Genomic DNA, 14,227 nt, shown 5'->3' with positions numbered 1-14,227 from the left:
TGACATCCCTCACAACCTCAGGCCAGGATGTCATGACATGGTGGTTCCTGATACGCTGGGACCACCCACGCTGGCTCCATGGGTCTCATGGATACATGAGAAAAAAAAAAAAAAAAAAGGTTGGTGATCTGCATAGCCTCCAGTGTCTCTGGGAGGTAGAGAGGTGGGAGAGCCAGGCCCTGCAGAACTTCTAGAAAGACTCAGTGAGGCTAGGTACTGGCCTGGGATCCTTTGCAGAGCCCTGGGCCCCCACATTTCAGGACTAACAAAACAGTCATGTCCCATCCTATCTCCTGTCACCCCAGCTTATCCCAATGTCTCTTAGTCAGCAAGGTCTCAAGCCCTTTGCCAGGCCAGCCGGCATCACCTGACGGTATCCCAGATCAGAAAGATGTCTTTAGAGACACCCATGCTTGCCTTAATGAGAAGGTTCATCTACCGATCGTCAGCCTGGAAAGAACCACTCGGGCCAAAGAAGACCCTTAGAGACATCAGGGGTCCCATCTCCTTCTCTGAGCCAGCCTCAGAACCAGAGGTTAGGAAAGAAGGAACTGGGGTGGGGGCTTTCTTCCTGTGAGAGGAGAGGGGAATGTCAGGCCAGGACACTCAGCAGAGGGGCTCGGGAAGGTCTGGTTCTTTCCCCAGGGGAAGGAACATAAAGATTCCAAAGTAAGCTGGGCGTGGTGGTCCATGCCTTTAACCCCAGCAATTAAAAGGCAGAGGTAGGTGGGTAGAGACCAGCCTGGTCTACACAGTGAGTTCCAGGACAGACAGGGATACAGAGAAACCCTGTCTCAAATAATTAATTAATTAATTAATTAATTAAAAAATAAAAAGCAATCAAGCAAGCAAACAAACGAAGAACTCCAAAGTAGAAGCAGAGGCCACCAGAGTTGTGGAGGAAGATTGAAGAGAGACGTGGGGCTTCCATGGGCCAACGTCCAGACAGGTCTCAAGTCCGTCACATCTGTGCCATGCTGTGGGAACTGCTGGTGTACCTAGAACTGCCAAGGCAGTGTTCCAGTCACCCTGTCGAGCCCCAGAGTACCCCCCACCTTCCCCTGGTGCAGCGGGGGCTGAGGGTGGGAGCTGGGGTGGGCCTGTGGACCTGGGCGAATCTCAGACTTCGAATAAAGGGGACTTAGCATCTTCTCTTCACTCCTTGAGAGGCTCACAATACAGCCCAGGCTGGTCTTGAACTCTCAATCTCCTGCCTCAGCATCTCAAGTGCCACCACACCCTGCTTTTTATACCTCTTTGTACTTGAACTCAGATGGGGACAATCACATATAACCCAAGGGAGACAGACACCTGGGACAGGTCTAACCTGTGCCACATAAGTGGGAGAAGGGACTTGAGGAGCAGGCTAGACGCTGGGAGAAAACCTGAGTCGTTTCTCACAGCCCAGCTGCTCCAGACTGATGGCCAAACTGGTCCCTGGATCACGTGACTAGTTAAAATCTGAACTCAGCTCTCAAGACTGACCTCTTTGGCTATGGAAGGTTTTGTATATGCCAACATTGTAAGATCAATGGCTTTGATGAACCAGACTGGTTTCCCCATGAAAGGCAACGGATGTGGCTACCCAGGTCTCCCTCCATGCCGATGGTCACAATCTCCAGGTTATTCTTGATGGGCCTCTGCCCAGCACCACCCCAGTGGGTACCAGTGGGCCATTTCTCTTGTTCTCCTGAGAAAGTGTCCTCAGACGCCTTCTTTCTCACATTTCCCTCTTCGCCTGATTGTCCCCAAGACACCTGACTCAGCAACACTAGTAACAGAAATAGGAGAAAAAGGAAAACCAAACCCAAACAAAACAGACGGGCAACTCTCCAAATTGTGCTGCTTTGCCACGGCGTTAGATAACAGCTCATTTTTATTTCTCTTCTCGACAATCTCCTACAGTTTCCAAACTCTGCAAAAGAGCTTTAATATCAAAAGACAAATGAACTGGTATTTAAAAAGAACATCGTCCCCAGCCTGAAGGCTGAGGTCAAGATGAAATGCTGCCTTCTGCAGGAAGTCTGCCTGGATTCCCAGACCCCTGCCTGAAGCTCCAGGACTTAGTGAGAGCTTTCGGGTGGCTGCTCACTGTATGTTTAGTAGGACAGAATTCACGGCAGCCCAGTGTCTTCTGAGCCACTTGCAGGGACCTGAAGACCACCTCTCAGAACATCAAGCTTGGCCCAGTGTCACCAGAGGCGGGTGTCTTGGTCTTCAGAGTGCTGGGTTGAAAGGGTGGCTGTATCCCACAGTTCTTGCCAGAGGGAGGAGGCTTCAGGAGAGCCGGAGGCCCCTCCGAGGTGCGAGCAAAGGTGAGGCAGCTTGAAGAGAGGGCTCAGACAGAAACCTGTCCTGAGCCAGAGGCCAAAGCCCACACAACAGACAAAAGTTGATAGCCGGCACCAGGAAACTGCTGGAAACTACCACCCCAAATCACAGCATTGGTCTAGGACCCCAGGCTTCAGGTGAAGGGTTAGGGGACCACAGGGGAGGGAGTGGGGATGGGGAATGAAGAGGAGGATTTGCAGACAGGCTGGGGAGATGCTCAGCTCCTAAGGTGCTCTGCCTCCAAACCTTCTCCCAGAACTTTTACCCCCAGTGCCACCCTTGGAATCTGCATGGTGACCACAGAGACAGAGCAGCAAGAACCAAGACAGCTAGCTGTGTCTCAGGCCGAATGTGTCAGCCTCCTGCGAGATCTAATCCCAGTTTGGGTGTGTAGGTCTCAACACCCAGCAGCAACAGCTGGACCCAGAGGTGGCCAGAAAGACAAGGCCTCAGCTCCAGACTGGAACGGTGGTGAGGACAGCCCCACAAACAGAATGGCAGTGTACTTCTGAGCCCTTTGGGGACCAGAGTCGTCCCCAAGGCAATCTAGGTATCTACCTACCAGAGCAACAGCCCTACCCCTTCAAGGACCAGGGCCTTCTCTAGTATGCCACTAACCAACAAAGGCTGGGTGGTGGGCACAGCACCGGGCCACAGACAACGTGAGCGGATGCCATGCATGTGTCCTCCCGGAGGGGAGGTGCGGCGGCGGTGGTCTAGATGCGGCTGGAGGAGGTACTGCCGGAGCTGATGGGGAGTTTGGCGCTGTCTGAGTTGTTCTTCAAAGGGGAGGGGCCGCCTTGGGCCTGGAACCGCATGGACCAGTACCACAGGAAGATGAGGAAGCCTGTGGGCAGTGAGGCACATGGGTTATCAGATGGCAAAACCCCGTCTGGCCCTGTTCCCCTCTTAGAGTCCCTCTGCTCCGGGTGGGTGGGGGTGGGGGGTTGGGTGGGAGTCCAGTCATATACTCAGGACTCTGGAGCCACTTGGAATGACTTAGTACAATGTGGCATATCAGGGGGTCGGTGTTCCCATGCCTCACAGGGGACAAGATGAAATGCCTAACCACAAGATTTTAGAGCAAATCCCCTTATCCCATTCCACCCAACGGTAACACCATTGGTTCTGACGTGACCACATGGGTGTTCAGTCAGCATAGCCAAATACAGAGGTAGAGAGGCCTTTGTGTCTGAGTATGAGAGGTACAGGGTTGAGGGGTATGGGCCTTCTGGTCTCAAGCTGGGGCCTCCAGGATCCTGTCTCTGAGCTCTCATGGTCTAACCTTCAGCCACACCCGCTTCCTTACCTTCCCAACACTTGTCTTAACCACAGGGCCTTTGCTTTCACCTCCCCCCACCCCCACCACCTGCTGCTATACCAGAGCTCCCTGACCAGTGCTATAGGCAGGATGCCCTGGGCATCTTGCTAAGATGCAGAAAGGATCAGTGGGCCAGAGTGGATCACAGTTTGCCTTTCCAACAAGGTCCCCTGCGATGCTGACGCTGATGATGCAAGACCACCATCCACACCGGCCCAGGTGCAACACTTGTCATTGCCAACTCTCCTATTCTGAATCTCCTTGGTGGCTGCAATCTTTCTTGACCCCACTCTCCCCCTCATGAGAACTGAGTGGCCAGCTCATGCTGGAACCCAGGGGCTTCTCAAAGGGCTGACACAGAAGTAAGTGCTCAACAGAGGCTTGTCCTGCGTGTGGCCTGCATGTGCTCATTTTGGAATGAGACAGCTGAGGCCCAGAGCAGGTAGCATTTGGGGGTCCCGGAGGCATCTTTCCCCTTCCCGCTCCACACGTGGAAAGCCTACCTACCACCAGCTGGAGGGGCAAGAGCTACTGAGTAGGGGCGGGGTCCTCACCACGCCTACCTTGGAACGAAGTTATGATGCTGAAGAGGTAGAGGATGACGAGCTGGAAGGTGCCGGAAGCAAAGGAAAAGAAGACCAAGGCCCAGGGGAGGCCAAGGACCAGGCTGAGGCCCAGCAGGGTCAGCACGTGGGGCCACTTCTGGCTGTGCGGGCGAAGTCGCAGGATCTGCACCACCATGGTGGCCAGCATAGCCAGGTTGAACAGGAACACCAGACTGAAGAGGCCCAAGTTAGTGACATAGCTCACCAGGGAGTCCCGGATCCAGCACCTGGACAAGAGTGGAACAGCTCAGCTCAGGAGAGGGAGCAGTGGGACCCAGAGGGTGCAAGATTGGGTGTTGGGACCACTCACTAGTGACAAGCACCACTGGCCTTCCATCATTTAAAAGTTAGTTTCTTAAAAAAAAATTGTTATTTTGTATTATTTTAAATTATGTGTATGTGCCTCTATGCAAGTATGTACACATGTGTGCTGGTACACACAGAAGTCCCAGAGCTCAGAGGTATCCAATCTTTTAGAACTGGAGTTGTAGATGGTTGTGAGCTGCCTGATTTGAGTGCTGGGGACAAAACTCAGGTCCTCTGCAGGAGGAGTACGCACTCTTAAACCCTGAGCCATCTTTGGTGTCCAGTTATCCAGTCAGATAACTTCAAGGAAGGTGTTAAGGAAGCCGTGTTCTTGGCAGTACAAGGTTGAGGCAAGCCCACCAGGCCTGGCATAGGAGGAGGGGGACATTTGGGGTTCTTTGTCATCAGCGTGGAGCTAGGGGGAAAACATTTCTCCCTGGCCTGGAGCTTGAGCACCCTGGCTCTCCAGGTCTAGTTTCAGGACGTCCCCTGCCAGGTGGTACCACGTAGTAACTGCTGTGTGGTAAAGAGTGAATGTGCATGCTCTCTGCACCACAGGCCTCCATCTACTTCAGAACCAATGGATGTGGGAAGGAAGCCTGGTAGGGGACCATGTGGTCCAACACTTCTCCTCTGAGGCTCAGAGAAAGGCCAGGCTCTAGGCACAGGCACCTGGCCACTGAAGGGCAGACGTGGCTTCTTTTAGTCCCTGTGGTCCTTAAGCCCGGGCTCTGACCATTGTGAGGCCCATTCCTCCAGCCTACTGGAGCCCATAGCCTCCCAGACAACCTGACCAGTTAAGGCTGCTGTCCCCGCCCGACCCTTGAGACCCACATTCCTGTCCCTGCCGTAGCCACTCACATAGAGGGGTAGGTGACACGGTCTGGAGTCCGGCGCACAGCTAGGATGATGGGGCCGTAGTTATTCACGTCCACCAACGCCACCAGAGTGACCAGGAAGACAGGAAAACCTGAGGGTAACAAGGGGGAAGCTCTGACTCTACCCTCTGAGTCCGATTTCCCTGCTCTCCATGGGCTGAGGGAGTTCCCTTCTGTTTCCGTAATAGGTGGACTCTCTTTCAACTTTTCCCTGTCCCTTCCTGGGTGTTCCAGAAGAAAAGGCCTGTGGTACACTGTGGAAGTATGGTCAGTCAGGGGATGATGGGGCTGGTGGGGGAGGGCAGGGAGACAACTCCAGCATCAAAGGCATTGCCTTGGCCTTGACACACTTATAAGTAAGAAATAGAAAGTTCATTGGGGGAGGGAAGAGAACATAGCCAAGGCTGCCACAGTTAGCTCAAGTTTTTTGTTTTTTGTTTTTTTTAAATTCTGGACAGAATGTGAATGGGAGGGACACAGCAAGTGGGGTGTGGGGGTCCAGGGTATTGGGGAACTCAGGTTCTATGAACTGTCCAAAACGATGCATGCATGAAACTCTCTGCCCCAGACTGACTTGAGTAGTCTGAGTTACAGGTAAGCTAAGTTGTCACCAGCCAAGAAAAAAAAAAAATGCCAAAGCCATAGAGATGCTGTCACGGAGGTTTGTGGGGGATCTACAGGTGGAGTCGCTACTAAAGAATATGTCCCAGTCCAGGTAGAGGAACTAACTGGTTACTTCCCTAACAGGGGAGGGCAGAACCTGCTGTCTGTGCTTGACCCAAAACCTAGTGGGGAGTAGATGAGACAGAGGGTTCCGGGGTCCCCTCTCCCCTGCCACTTACCCCAGCCCACGATGCTCAGCTTAAGCAGATAGCCGGGCACATAGGTGCCAAAGACCTCCACCACCAGTCGGTAGAGATTGTAGCCCTCAAGGCCCATCCAGGAGAGGCAGGCAAGCAGGGAGAAGTGCAGGAACATGGCACTGGTGCGACAGGCTGCTTCGGAGCCCGTCAGTGCCACAGGCTCACTGAGCAGGAAGCTCACGTCCAGCAGGAAGACAGCCAGCAGCAGGTTCATGTGCACTTTGATGGTGTAGTCACGTGACTTCCTCCTACAGGGAGAACGTGAGCATGGGCTAGTGGGCCGGCGCAGGAGCAGAGTCAGGGGCATGGCCCTGACCTGCTCCCCTTCCTTGTCCTTCTCTTTTTCTTTTTTTCTTCTTCCTTCTCCCCCTTTTCCAGAAAGCCTTCATGTCTGCTCCATGGCTATCTGACCATGTGGCTCTGAGTAGCTGTGGATATCTGCCCAATAGCACAGTGTGTATCTGTACCACGGATTCTAAGGCATTCCAGAATTTCAGCAGAAGACACTGGCCCCACCATTATTATCCTTGACTTCTGTACTGCCCTGGGCTAGTCCGGTCCACCTCAGAATGCCTCCTCCTCAACACAGCGGGAAGGTGGATCTGGCAAAGTGACTGGTGCAGGAAGCACTGCATTTCCTACTATTTCCTATGCCCATGCCCCTGCCCCTGTGCTCAGTGCTTTGCCTACCTCAGCCTCCACAAAGTGCCTGCCCAGCTTTGGGGTGTGCACCTGCAGACGCACTTGGCCATGATGCACCTGCTTATGGCACACCTGTACCCAGCTTCACCCCTACTCCATCCTTGGGACAACTGAAGACCTGTTGGGTGTCTCCCACAGCCAAGAGTGTCTCTCCTCCACTCAGGCAGGCCTGGGTCCTAGCTGACCTTAACGGAGGCTATATCAAACACTGATAATTGGACAACCTCTGTCACTCTCTCCCTGTGAGGTCTCAAAGTCTGCTGCCCTCTTTGAACAGTGTGCGGCATGTGGACACTCCATGAGAAGTCACCTGGTCCTGTTTCCATCACCATTATCACTGTGTTATTACCCTGTGTGCCTTGCAGTTTGGATTTTGACCGTGCAGATACTCAATGCTAATGCTGGATTAACTAATGTTATTATTGGGGTCCGACGGCCACAGAATGTGGTGGTCAGCGGAGAGCCCCACCCATAGCTTCCCAACAACGCACATATTTTGGGTGAAGCAAGCCTGCACGGTAGGAGTCCTAGTCTATAGGAACGAAATGGATCCACTTGACTTCCTCTGGCCTACCTGGAGCAGAGGTAGGCAGCAATGGTGAAGACACAAGCCAGAGCAGAGATGACACAGCCCACGTAGGACAGGAGCGTGAGGTAGTGTTTGTGAGTGGCTTCTACCTCTGTGGATGACACCTGGATGGGGACAGAGTGGCAGTCTCAGCACAGTCCCCCCCCCCCAAGGGCTAGCATCTGTTCCTGGCCAGCTGGGAGCTAGCCAGCCCCTCCCCACATGAATACCCTTTTGGAGGCCTCTGTCTTCCTCCCATCAGGAAGTCTCTGACCCAAGGGACCGCAGGAACCCTCACCCAAGAAGTAGGCTCTGGCCAGGCCTGAGCCCCTCAAAGCCCCAAGGGAGGCAGCTTTAGCTGGGGATTGTCCACTCAAGCCCCAGTTGTCAGTAGAAGCTCTGCTCAGGATTTGAGATCTAGGACCACTGAAGCCACATCAGTCCTGAGGTCTAGTAGATGCTCACCCGCTATGCTCAGCAGAGCTGGCGTCAGGCAGAGTCTATGCCTTTGTTGACTTAGCATATTTTTCCCAAGGAAGGTTTATCAGGATATAGCCACACTGTGAGCCAAGATGACTCCTTATTTCTATGATATTCAGCACAAGGATAAGTTCCTCAGCTTCTCACACAAAGGGACTCTGGGAGCAGGGAGTCAGGTCAACAAAACCTCTGATATTTGGGGATTGCAAGAGGCCATCTCAGTGGCTTCCAGTGGGTGGGGGGCATCTAGGAAACAGCTTCCTGGCCCAGGCCTGTGGGTCAGGAGAAGGAATCTGCACGCTTATCACACACCAACACTGTGCAGCCCGACATACGGTACTCAGCCTCAGCATCCTTTAAAGGAGGGTAAGGATCAGAGCTATCATGGCAGGTTATTTGGGATTAAATGAGGAAGCTGGTTCCAAGTACATGACATGGGACATGGGCTTGGCTTGTGGAGGAACTGCAGGGGGTTCTCGGGGAGACCCCTACCATCAGCACAGCAAAGTAGGTCAGGTGGTTGCACAGGCAGGATGTCTGCGTGTCTCTGCTCACTGTCTCGCAGCCTGCACTGCTCCAGCTCCCAGTGTTGCTTGCTGAGGGAAAAGCACAGGACTCTGGTCAACCCCAGTCCTCAAGACCCCACCCACCACGCCCTCCACACAAGACTGGGTCATTGCTGCAAACTTTTACTCCACCAGATCCCCAGCCTCTGTCGCACCTTTACCCTAAGCCCATCTCCAGAAATCCATCCCTGGGGCTCCTCATGTCTCCTACCCCAAGAGAACTCCACACCTCCTCCAGATACTTGTTCCCCTAGAGACCCCCGCCCTACTCACGTGCCGGATCTTCAACCCAGAACACGCACTGCAGAGTCACGTTCTTCTGTGGGGACAAGAAGCATGGGGCACCATAACTCAGCCTCTGTTCCTTCCACAGCCAACTCCCCACGTTTTCTCTCTATAGACCACTCTGTGTTCTCTTTGCTCATCTCCCATGTTCCCTCCATCGCCCACCCTCGGCATTCCCTCCTATGGCCCAACCTTCCTATTTGCCTCACTACCCACCTCGCAGTCCCCACCCCTGCCCCCAATCTTGGACCTGGCTGTTGGGCAACCTTTCCATAAAAGACAAGTGAGTTGGGAGACACAGGAAGCAGACGTGTGGCCCAGCAGGAAGGGACCCTTGCCCTGGGGTTGGCTTGCTCACACTTACTGGCTGAGGCTGGTGCTGGAAGGTGAGTACCACAGGATCTGAGAGGTTGGTAACTTTGGTGTTCTGCACGACAATACCCAAGACCTTCTCACCCAGGACTTGGCTAGAATTCTTGTCCTAGATAGATGAGGTTTGGAGGTAGGTTGGAGGTTTAAGGCTGAGAAGAAAAGCTAAGAAGGCCTCTGCCCACTCTTTCTAGTCTACCGTCGCTCCTAACATTTTGTTCTTGCTGGTCATTCACACAGGAATAAGAACAGCACTGCTCACACCTCTCCCAGGAGCTCTGTGCATTGGAGTGCCCTTTCTGCCTGTATTTGGCTCCTGGAGTAGGAGGTTAGCCACTGCCTTTCCACCCCTCTGTCAGATATGTGTGTGTAATGAATGTATGTATATATGTATGTATGCATGCATGCATGTATATATACACCCATATGTATATATGAATGTATACCCATATACACACACACACACACATATATACCCATATGCATATATATGTATATGTATGTGTGTTTATGTATGTCAGTTACCCTAGGAGCAGGTGAGAGGAGACTCCATACCTGGAACAAAGCTTGGCTGCTGAAGTCTACTACCAGGAGCCTCTTGGTGGCATCCCGGCGACGGCCTCTGGTCTGCTGGAATACGGCCCGGGGAAGCAACAGCGAGTATGCCTGGACCTCACTCTGTTCCTCCTGCATATCAAGGACCCTCAGTTCCTGGCCCAACAAATGCCCCAGATTCCCCCTCACACCAAACAACCAATCCCCTTCTAAACACTGGGCTCTGGGCCACCCCACAAGAGGCCAGGGAGCTGGGTGGCAGGAGCTAAGGCTAAGAGGTCTTCAGTGGGGTCTTGCAACCTGGGTCTTCAGACACCAGCTCTCCCTGTGGGCTGTGGATTGTCCCCAGAACCAGGGAAAACCAAGGGGTACCACTGTGCTGCATGGTGTGCTCCTGCCTGCCCTTCTAGCCCACTCCACCCTAGGGCACCGACCTCCTTCTGGGAGTGGATTTGCAGATCCTCTAGTCCGGCTGTGGGTGGCAGCTTCCACACTGTAGCATTGACCCGGTCCTCCTCAAAGGATAATGTGTCTCCCAGGAAGCTCACAGAGGTCAGCTTTGACTCCAGGCTCTGTAACTGCCTGGTGTGGGGGAGAACATGGGAGGTGACAGAGGGAATTGGGTGTGTATGTCTAGATACACATGATAGAAAGGAACAGAGAGGAGAGGGGGCTGAGGACAAAGGACACAGGGAGCTGGATATGCAGATTCAAGGGAGTGGCAGAGAGGGACAGTGCTTTGGAATTCAGCTCAAGCCTATGTCCCATATACGCCTGTCCAAACCTCTCTTGGGAACTCAACGTGTCAGACTCCAGGATGGAGTCTCTTGTAAGGAAGAGGCTGGGCATTGCATTGGTATCTGTCTTTACTGACAACCCAGCAGGAGCCAATAAGGGAGGTCCAGCCGCAGAGAAGGTTCCCCAGTTCCTCCAAGCCCAGGTTAGACCTTCCATCACCCCCTAGTTAGGTAATCCACACTTACTGGCTGATGAACGTTGCGGAGGGCCGCTTGGCGGCCTTTTGGGGGTGCTGCAGGTACCTGCTGAGCTGCTGCAGTTCCTTCTTGAGATCACACATGTCCACAGATGCATTGTGGGAGACCTTGTGTGGGGCATCTGGGAAGGCAACAGGGCCACCTGAGGTTCCCATGGCCAGCATACAGCCTTATGCAATCCTCATGTGGCACTCCACAGAAGAGGGACCCAAGGGCTCAAGGGGCAGAGGGAGCCACAGGTCACAGAAACTCGAAGCCAGCTAAGTGGGGCTACGTCTCCTAGGGCCTGCTGCACATGAGCACAGAAGGCTCTAAGGGACCAGGGCCCAAGCAGATCACCTTGGAAATTATGTGATTATGTGGGTTATTGTGTCAGCTTTGGGGATCTCCCCGTCTCTAGCTTCTCGATCTCTACCTGAGCCCCTCGGAACGTGGGTGTCTCTAGGAGGAGACCCAAGTGAGAAAGCATCCATTTCCTGACCCACAAGGTCATGGTCCCCAGATCTCCCTGACAACCTCCCTGCTTCCCTAACCTTTTATCCCCTTAATTCTCCCTGCTCCTGCTAATCAGCTGCTAGCTTCAGATCCTAAAGCCCCAATCTGTAAGTTGCAAAGCACCCTGTACCCCAGTTTCCTCTTTGCTGACACTAGGGTATGTGGAATGCCTACAGTTCATGGTGATTTTACCCGTGCTTTGTTTTTTAATGATTTAATATTAATTAATGTGTGTCTGTGTATGTGTGTGTGTATAAACACGTATTGTGTACATGCTGGGTTCCTGCAGAAACCAGAGGAGGTTGTGGGGGCTCCTGGAACTGGAGTTACAGATGTTTGGGGGCTGCTGGGAACTGAACTTGGGTCTTCTACGAGAAGAGCAAATGCTCTTAACCACTGAGCCATTCCTCCAGCCCCTGTACTTTGAATAGAAGCTGGGCCTTCTGGCTGGAGTGTGGCTCGGCCAGAGCTCACATTTTCTAGTGTTAGATTCCTAGGTATGTATCAAGTTATGTTCCCCCTAGCCTCCTCCCGCTGTGTCCTGGCCTTTGTGTGTGTATAAGCATGACCTCCAGGTGTGCACTGCACCTCAGGATGTGTAAGTAACAATCTCTCTCCATCCCTTGTTCTCTGTGATAGTTAATATTGCTCATCCAACAAGAGCCATGTCTGTGAGGGATCTAGGTTAGGCTAACCGAGGTAGGAAGATCACCCTAGAAATGGGCAGCACCATCCCCTAGGCTTAGGTCCTGGGCTATGTAAACAGGAGGGAAGCTTGCTGAACAGAAATATTTATCATAGTCTGCTTCCTGACTACGGATGCAAATGAGCAGTTGCTTCAAGCACCTGTCATTAGGACTTCCCCCACCATCATGGAGTGAACCCTAGAACTGTGGGCCAAAAGAAATCTTTCTCCCTTAAGTTGTTTTTGTCAGTGTTTTATCATAGAGAGGAAAAATAGCTAAGGTGCTCTCCTAATGGCCAAAGTGATGCTATGGTCGTCACAAAGATCTTAGATCATAACAGGGACATGCAAACAGTTCAATCCTCCCCTCCCCAGCTACCTATCATGGCTCCCTCCTAGAGGATGCCCAGATTTGGTGACCACAGCTGCCATCTGAACCCAGGTCCTCCTCGATGGACTTTCCATGTCTTCTGTGACTCCCACCCCACACTCATATGTCCCTCCAGCCTTACTGTGGAAGGAGAAGATGAAGCTCGCAGCCCCAGGCAGGCTGGTGTTCTGGGGGATCTGCCAGGAGCTGACAGAGGTGGCAACCAGTGGGGCTCCCTGCTTCAGGCTCTGCTCCTGTTTCCGGAAGCAGAGGAGTCTGGAGGCTTGGCTACTAAGCAGGTAGTCATGCTTGCCATAGCGCAGGTGGAGTCTCCCAGTGTGGCGACTCCAGTAGAGGCAGAAGTGATAGATCCCTCTAGGTTCCGGGAAGAAGCGGGGAATGTCTGGGGCTGCCAGGAAGGGGGCATGAATCGTGAGGGTCTCCTCTGTGTTCCACACAAAGATGTGAGGCTCTGAAGATTGATCATAGTGGAGGGTGCTCTGTTGGGTCTGGTTCCGCTGGCCACAGAAGCGGAAGTCTTCTCGGGGGCTGCCACCATGTGCACCTGAGGAGGCAGAGGCTATAAACAGGACCAGCCAGGGCAAGGACCTGGGACTCACACACATTCCAAGGCTCTAGACTTCAAGAGTCTACAACTACAACAATGTATCTATAGGTCTACAACAATGTATCGGTCTACAACAATGTAGCTATCAGTCTTCAACAATGTATCTATCATCTACAACAATGTATCTATCGGCCTACAACAATGTATCTATCTTCTACAACAATGTGTCTATTGGTCTACAACAATGTATCTATTGGTCTACAACAATGTATCTATCAGTCTACAACAATGTGTCTATTGGTCTACAACAATGCATAACAATGTATCTATCTCCGGTGTGGTGGCGCAAGCCTTTAATCCCAGCACTCAGGAGGCAGAGGCAAGCGGATTTCTGAGTTCAAGGCCAGCCTGGTCTACAAAGTGAGTTCCAGGACAGCCAGGGTTATACCGAGAAGCCCTGTCTCGAAAAACCAAAAAAAAAAAAAAAAAAAAAAAAAAAATGTATCTATCTTGCTAGAAACTTACTGGTTTCCAAATATGAAAAAATAAAATAAAATAAAAGTGAAGATAAAGAATTTGTTTCAGGCTAGGGAGTGGTTGGTGGCACACGCCTTTAATCCCAGCACTTGGGAGGCAGAGGCAGGCAGATTTCTGAGTTCGAGGCCAGCCTGGTCTACAGAGTAAGTTCTAGGATAGCCAGGTTACACAGAGAAACCCTGTCTCAGAGGGGAAAAAAAAAGAATTTGCTTCAAAGTCAAAAGCCAAAGTTTAATGGAAATTATTTAATTAATGAGACCATGATTGTATTAGACTGTGGCACACGTGTGCACTGCCCAAGAACACTCCCTGCAAAGGAAGAGAGAGAACGGCACCTAGCCCAAGTTGCGCTCTATGGAGCTGCATCTAAGGAGGAAGAGATGCCTGTTTTCCCCCAAGGTGCCCTCAGGGCTGCTTTGCAGTTCCATCCATTACACAGAGTCCGAACACAGTCGTGGAGGCATTAGACAAAGTCACAATAAACCCAGGGCCCCAAGAAAGCCTACCTTGCACCAGAAAGAGCAGACTCAGTAGGAAGTAGACCCTCTGCCACGGCACCTGGACAGCCATTATACTCCTACCTGGACGAGAGTGAGAGAATTATGATTGGGATGGGGACGGGACAGGGGAGGGGGAGGGGCCAGCCTCACAGTGGGAGGCCTGTGTATGGATGGGAGTGAACTAAAGGTCACAAAGTAATGGTCAGGCCTCTTCAGAGCAGCAAGAGGCTATAAATAGACACAGCCAC

At 52.4% G+C, this 14,227-nt stretch overlaps 1 protein-coding gene across 6 annotated transcripts in view; it reads right to left on the bottom strand.

Annotated features, from left to right (window-relative positions):
• Nucleotides 1-1,843: 1,843 nt before the first annotated feature.
• Nucleotides 1,844-14,227, bottom strand: part of Adgrg1 (adhesion G protein-coupled receptor G1) — a 37,519-nt gene continuing 25,135 nt past the window's right edge. For all 6 annotated transcript variants that reach the window (XM_021220419.1, XM_021220420.2, XM_029532411.1 and 3 more), the window contains exons 2-14: nt 13,986-14,060; nt 12,517-12,939; nt 10,813-10,945; nt 10,264-10,411; nt 9,830-9,961; nt 9,270-9,386; nt 8,894-8,939; nt 8,547-8,650; nt 7,581-7,699; nt 6,284-6,552; nt 5,425-5,533; nt 4,216-4,484; nt 1,844-3,178 (exon numbers count right to left, since the gene is read on the bottom strand). In XM_021220419.1, coding sequence (XP_021076078.1) covers nt 3,048-3,178; nt 4,216-4,484; nt 5,425-5,533; nt 6,284-6,552; nt 7,581-7,699; nt 8,547-8,650; nt 8,894-8,939; nt 9,270-9,386; nt 9,830-9,961; nt 10,264-10,411; nt 10,813-10,945; nt 12,517-12,939; nt 13,986-14,049 — 2,064 coding nt within the window. In that variant the 5' untranslated portion in view covers nt 14,050-14,060 and the 3' untranslated portion in view covers nt 1,844-3,047. The remainder of the gene's footprint in view (nt 3,179-4,215; nt 4,485-5,424; nt 5,534-6,283; nt 6,553-7,580; nt 7,700-8,546; nt 8,651-8,893; nt 8,940-9,269; nt 9,387-9,829; nt 9,962-10,263; nt 10,412-10,812; nt 10,946-12,516; nt 12,940-13,985; nt 14,061-14,227) is intronic.

Source organism: Mus pahari, chromosome 20, assembly GCF_900095145.1.
Source record: "Mus pahari chromosome 20, PAHARI_EIJ_v1.1, whole genome shotgun sequence".
NCBI classification, from domain to species: domain Eukaryota; kingdom Metazoa; phylum Chordata; class Mammalia; order Rodentia; family Muridae; genus Mus; species Mus pahari.
The sequence above is the reverse complement of the archived record's forward strand: the minus strand, read 5'-3'. Positions and strand labels throughout refer to the sequence as shown.